General features: G+C 45.1%; 1 protein-coding gene across 1 annotated transcript; it reads right to left on the bottom strand.

Moving 5' to 3' along the window:
* Nucleotides 1-583: 583 nt before the first annotated feature.
* Nucleotides 584-2,478, bottom strand: LOC123094612 (putative auxin transporter-like protein 4). Its single transcript, XM_044516583.1, has 2 exons — nucleotides 1,655-2,478; nucleotides 584-1,561 (listed from the first exon to the last, which is right to left on the bottom strand). The coding sequence occupies exons 1-2, from the start codon at nucleotides 2,443-2,445 to the stop codon at nucleotides 901-903; spliced, it is 1,452 nt and encodes a 483-aa protein (XP_044372518.1). The 5' UTR covers nucleotides 2,446-2,478; the 3' UTR covers nucleotides 584-900.
* Nucleotides 2,479-6,702: the final 4,224 nt, after the last annotated feature.

Here is a 6,702-nt window from a genome sequence, read left to right as displayed (position 1 = left end):
GGGATGGATCATCACCACTCCTAGTCCTAGTAGATGGTAGGACCCTCTAATTAGTCTAATGTATCCAGGAGCAGTGGCGGCGCCAGGATTTGGCCACGCCCCCGGCCGCCCCAGGCAGACTTTGAGTACTGTAGCTGTATAGTTACACTGTTCCCTACAGTATACAAAGGGAATCAGCTTCACGCCCCAGGCAGCCGCCCGGGCTGCCTGGGGCCTGTCTCCGCCGCTGTCCAGGAGTATGTGAAGATCCGAACTGGAGTGAATTGATTAGCAGGGAGGGTCGCTGCAAACTGGCATGCATATATGGACAGGACATGACACAAAATCTCTAGAAATTATCTCCAATGTTGTAGTGTAGCAGCACATGTATGCATGCCACATCACAACCTCGCAACAATTAAGCTAAATAAACATCCCGCACAAAAAACAATTGAGCCAAACAATCTCTGATCATCCTCCTTCGGGTTTCTGAACTCTACAAATTTAAAATGCTTCTAATTAAAAACCAAGGAGCCGAATCATATAGGAGAACTGCATGTGAACTTTATAGATGGGAGAAGAACAAAGCGGAAGCCCGTACAAAGAAAAGATGGATATATCACTGATCTTAAGATACATACATTATATACACATACATACAGTTCTCATGAACTCCGTTTCAAAAAATAATAATAATTACAAACATGACACACACACACACACACACACACACACACAAACAAACAAAACACGACACGGTCAAAATTCAAAAACAAGCTCCGATTTGATTTTTCTTTGTGAGAGATTAACTAAAGTTTCTTCTCTCAAGAAGAAACTAACTAGGCATGTTGAATAATCTTTTAAATTCAGTTTGCTACTTATATGGGTAGGTGATTAATCAAAGATTTAAAAGCTAGGTAATTAGTGCCTTGGAGGGCACTGGTAGCACTTGGTGAAGAGTCCGAAGGTGTTGACCTGGCGCACAAAGTTGACGGTGCTGGCCCAGCCGCCGAACCCGAAGCCGACGACGAGCACCCACGCCACCACGAAGCAGTTGGCGGCGTACATACCCGCCCACCCCCCGAGCCCACGCGGCGGCCGCTCCACGGCGCTCTCCCTGGCCGCCGGCGCCGCGAAGACGGCCATGTGCGCCGCGGCGGGGATGATGTACACGGTGAAGCTGACGAGGAGGGACCCCACGGTGGAGTTGATGGGGCCGAAGAAGGGGAAGACAACGGCCAGGAACCAGATGGGCGCCACCACGGGAAGGCGCGCCGCCGCCCTGCGGAAGATGCCGGTGCGGTCGCCGTGCACGCCGATGGCCTTCTCCCAGACGAAGTAGAGCGGCGTGCAGGCGAAGCCGAAGGTGATGAACTGGTGGATGAGCATGAGGATGACGGCGGCGTCGCGGAAAGGCGTGCGCGGGAGGAGGGAGAAGGCGTTGGAGTGGTCGAGCAGGGCGTCGCCGAAGGCCCAATACATGGCGGACGCGGACGGCAGCGTTAGCGTCAGCACGTACAGCGTCGCCATGAGGTAGATGAGCTTGAACTTCTGCGGCTTCCACATGGCGTGCATGATCTCACTGTGCAATTATGCATGCAATGCAAGATCCATGAGCAGGAGTTCAAAAAACATGCAAAATTACTTATAATTAAGAGAATAAGATGATGATTACACAGTGACAGCGTGGCCTCCGAAGGTGTAGAGGATGTTGGTGGCCCCGGTGAAGTAGAGCACCATCTTGGTGGGCGCGGAGTGGGTGACCCCTTCCAGCTTGCCGTGGACGAGGGCGGCGGCGGTGAGGTACCAGGCGGTGTAGGTGGTCATGAGGAGGCCGAGGAAGGACCACATCCGGTAGTTGTGGAAGGAGGGGATGAAGACGGTGGTGGCGCAGCAGGCGCCGAAGATGTAGGTCCACGTCCGCTTGTCCATGGAGTCGTTGATGTAGTAGATGTTGCTGGCGCAGGCGATGAGCTGGATGACGGAGCCGAAGAGGAGGAAGGTGCAGTTGAAGAAGAGGCCGGCGTTGCGCCAGTGCCTGCCGAGGAGGCCGTCCAGGACCTCGAACCACTGGATCACGTGGCCCCGGAAGTCCACCTTGTCCCGCTCCTTGCGCGTCCGGTACTCCACGTACAGCACGCTGATGAGGTACGCCGTCCAGCTCCCCATGAGCCCGTAGAAGAGCTGCAGCGCGATGCCGCTCGCCATCCCCAGCTGCGAGAAGGAGTAGGGCAGCGTCAGCAGCACCTGCGCCACCTGGTTCGACGAACAGCTGAACCACGCGTCGTACGCGGAGCCGCCGTGCCAGAAGAGGCTCGACACCAGCTTGCTCCTCCCCGATGGCGCCGCGCCGCCGCCCTCTCCGCCTCCCGCCCCTGCCCCTGCTTGATGCTCGCCGTCGCCCCCTTCTCTCTCCATCTCCACGTAGTTCCCCGCCACGATCGTCTCCACCTTCTCCGATGCCATCCTCACTCTTCTTTCTCTGCTCCTCCTCCTCTCTCCCCTGCTATGGCAGAGGCTGCAGTACTATATAGGATCGAGCAAGCAAGCAGCTGGCGAGATCGAATGAATCATAAAGAAAACGCTGGTGTAGCTAGTGATGGGCGCATGCATGCATGGATGGGGGCGCAGCACACGAGCGGACCTGGCCCATGCACCAGCTGGCAGACTTGTGATCGTTCTCTTCTCCCTTTTTCCTTTTCCGTTCCTTCGGTACATATACAGCGGCTGTTCAGCGAATAGTAAGAGAGAGAGATGGGCGAATGTATATGATACAAAATGCACTACTAGCAAAGATCTCTAAACATGGGTCCGACTGTGATCTTTGCATTGGTAACCAAGAAGATGTGATTGGAGCTTAGTGGCCCATGCAACGTTGGCGCATGGCATGTCCTTGTACAAACCCATCATTGCTTGGAGGTTTAGAGATAGCTAGCTGCTGATTAGTGTACAAGCAAAAGGTTTTCTTCGCACAAATATGATGTCCACTTTAGTTAATTTGATTAGTTCGTAACTAATGTGTAGTTAGGGGCACTACGCTTTAAGGTGAATGATGTAATAGCTTGGCAATTAACCCGGAAATGTATTTTATTTTGTTCACACAGAAAATTAATTAATTAAGTTGGCAAAATTAAGAGATTAGATTTCCTTGTGTCAGTGTCGAATGTTTATATGACAAAAAATCCACTACACCTTCATATGCAAGCCCTAAGATCGACAAGAATATCAGTAGAGAGCAGCAGCGCAACTAATTAGTTGGCACAAGTGTGGCATAATAATGTGGAGCACCATCTCCCAGCCCTGCAGCAATCATCATTAACACGAATGGAATAGGGGAAAGAAAAAGAAATGAATAAACCTAGTTGGAACTTAGAATAGGGCATTCATAGTACTACAAACTGGATGAAAATGTTATAGTGATAGGGGATCTATGGTAGGAAGCGGATTAGGAGCACTTTGGTGCTCCACCCCCCTATATTCAAAAATAATTTAATAATTCAGAAAAAAGTAAAAAAAATCCTGGATATATTTTTGAACCAAATATGACTAGGTATTGTACTCATATAAAAAGTTTGGCCAAGGAATAATTCTCGTTGACTTCATGGCAAAAAAAAAACAAATTTATGACGACAATATAGAATGAATAGTACTGGTATCTAGCATTTTTTGGGAAATCTTTGACCACGGATACAATAAAAGTCATTTCCTATTTAATCTTTTTATACAAGTGCAATACCTGGTCATGTTTGATTCCATAAAAAGTTCTGGCATTTTTTTCACCTTTTTTGAATTACTAAATTATTTTTGAATATAGGGGGGCATAGCACCAGAGAGCTCTCCTATGCATTTTCGATCACATTAGTTGACTTCTAGTCCAAATTCAGGACGCCATATTTTGCCACCCATTTTTCTCTAGAAATTTTGCGACCACGTCTGTTTGAGAATTTTTAGCAGCAAAATGACGACTTCAGAAATAATTTTGTAGACATGGGGCATACATTATGGTTTTAGCAAACCACCGGACTTTGTTGATGCATTAAACAAATACGTATGTTAGATCGAACAAACCAAGACAAGCGAGCGGCAAAAGTCCGTGACAAAACTTGAAATTTAAGATCAAGCTAGGTTCTTTGAAGTTGTCATCTCTGGCTTCAACTTATGCATCTCAAAGTTTACCCTTGACCCAGGTAAAGAAATTGCAGGCGAAATCCGCACTAGTCGAACTATTCTCAGTGATTTTGAAGATATGCATGAATTGGCTACCCAATAGGTGAGGACATAAAGTTTATGAACACAACAGGGAACACACCCTTTGCAACACAAGTTGCTGAACAACTTCTTTGTCATCCTACTACCGATGAAAACGGAAGCACAAAAGATGAGTGAAGTCCATATTTCAATCTTGAATTGTCACAGATGTCTAAGAATCAACCCTGAACTTTAAATTGTCTAACTTGCAATCTTGAACTATCTAAATCGGTCAAGTTTCAACCATGCCCTCTCCTCAAACCAGCTTTTGATGAGTTGTAGTGCTTTTGACTAATTGACTGCCCGGTCAATTGCCGTGTCACCAACTATTGAACAAAATTAAATTGTCTAGGAAAAATAAATAAATAAATGTAAATCAATAGTACCATGGTTATCATTCTGTAATTGTACTAGCTTTGCAACACAAGTTGTTGAATCACTACTGTCATCATATTACCAGTGAAGATAGAAGCACATACGATCAAACCGGGAGAAAATGACCAAAACACACCAGCTAACACTATCATCACTATCACCACTTCCAAGACAAGCCGAAGCGTCAGACAGTGATCCACGCAATCAACGACCATTGATCTATGCGACCAAGTGACCACACGCCCTCCAATGTTGTACGCGCCGCCATGGCAACTACACTAGGCATGTGAATAGAGCATGTAACTTCCATTCCATACATCGTTGCACCCACCACTTAAACGCCGCTACCAATAAACACACAAAAATAACATGAAAAGGGACTACACCACCTCTTTGTTATTAATCCATGTTCCCCTCGTCTCCTGGTGTTCGATTGGCCGTCGTAGGTGAAGAGAACTATGTACACATGGAAAAGAACAAAGACGACAAGGGTTTCTTAGTGCATTGTAGGGGGAAGGGAAAATCTTAGCCTAGTGATACCAGACATTCCAAGAATATTAGTCGAGGTTGTAATTAATATCCCTTGTAACCCACACATCCCCTCGTTCGGCTCCCCTATGCACCCACCTTTAACTTCTTGGCTCCCCTTTCCACCCATGCACATCTCAATCCTTCTATATGTATATATGCAGGACTAAATGCATCTTTCAATTGCATTTTTGAGAGCACACAATAGGCTCATTTCCATCATTCCAAACATAATGCTGGCCTATCACAATGTGTCTTGGTTGCGGCACAACTTCTAAAGCGCCATGATTAGCTAAAGAAGTGTGTGTTCACATGATATGATTAGGAGGGCTCTACAAGGAATCGACAGGGCAGCCCCTTCATAACTTGTAACATTTCTTTATTTCTCTCTCCCCTTTTATCCCTTTTTGGTCCTTAACTAATTGGCAAATGAATATTTACTACTTAATTGGGTAGAACCAGATTTGCGCTTTAGAGATTCTCACATAAACTACTAACCAACAAATCTCCCTAGGATATTAACTAATTAAGAGGTTTGTTGGTCTTGAGTGTGATGATGGTCTCTTTCTGAGGAAGCACCGCTTAGTGAGGGCCAAATCAAATCAATTAATGTAACATCAGTTGCAAAGAATCGTGGCTGATTATTGTGTACTCCTTCCATTTTTACTTAATTCACATATTAGCTTTGTCTAAAGTCAAACAGTGTAAACTTTGCCCAAGTTTGCAAACAAAAAAAATACATATATACCACAAAATCAATACCATTAGATCCATCATCAAAAATATTTTCACATCATATAGATTTGTTATTGTAAATGTTCATATTGTTTTGTATAAACTTGATCAAACTTTATAAATTGACTTTAGTCAAAGCAAATATGCGGAGTAAATGAAAACGGAGGGAGTACCATAGGATCACATGATCTACATGACACTAATTTAATTTACATAATTAATACACAACCACTTGAAATTCTGCGATTGATTGATCCTCTCCCATAGGTAGGAGTACTTCACAATTCCTCTAATTAGTTTCTTCGCTGGAAAAATCCGTGATAGAAAAGAAAATGAGCTAGAGTTCCATCATTTTTGTCATAGAGCACTTCAAAAGTTCATGAAAATTAGCTTAAGTAACTTATTTTAGTATCATGAAACTAATTTACTACTCCCTCTGTCCCATAATGTAAGACGTTTTTTTGACACTACACTACACTAGTGTCAAAAAACGTCTTACATTTTGGGACGGAGGGAGTAGTTAGGAGGAGCAATCAGTTAGTGAGATAGTACTAGTTTGTAATTACAGGTACTCTTACATGTTTGAGCAAATTAACATGCTGCACAGAAGTGATCAACGATAAGATGATGGTGATGATGATATGAACACGCGAACATATGAGCGATCCATCGATCCTAGTTGCATGGTAGCTTCCTATTCAGTGCTCTCATGATTCACTACCTTTGGAGTTGTAGTTAATTAGATGTTGTTCACTAAACAAAACCCGACCATCTGCAGATCTGCCCCCCCCCCCCTATCTCTCTCTCCTCTTCGCGCATGGACCTCTCTACCTATCC

The sequence above is a fragment of the Triticum aestivum genome, chromosome 4B (genome assembly GCF_018294505.1).
Source record: "Triticum aestivum cultivar Chinese Spring chromosome 4B, IWGSC CS RefSeq v2.1, whole genome shotgun sequence".
Lineage (NCBI taxonomy): Eukaryota > Viridiplantae > Streptophyta > Magnoliopsida > Poales > Poaceae > Triticum > Triticum aestivum.
This window is presented reverse-complemented; position numbering and strand designations above follow the sequence as displayed.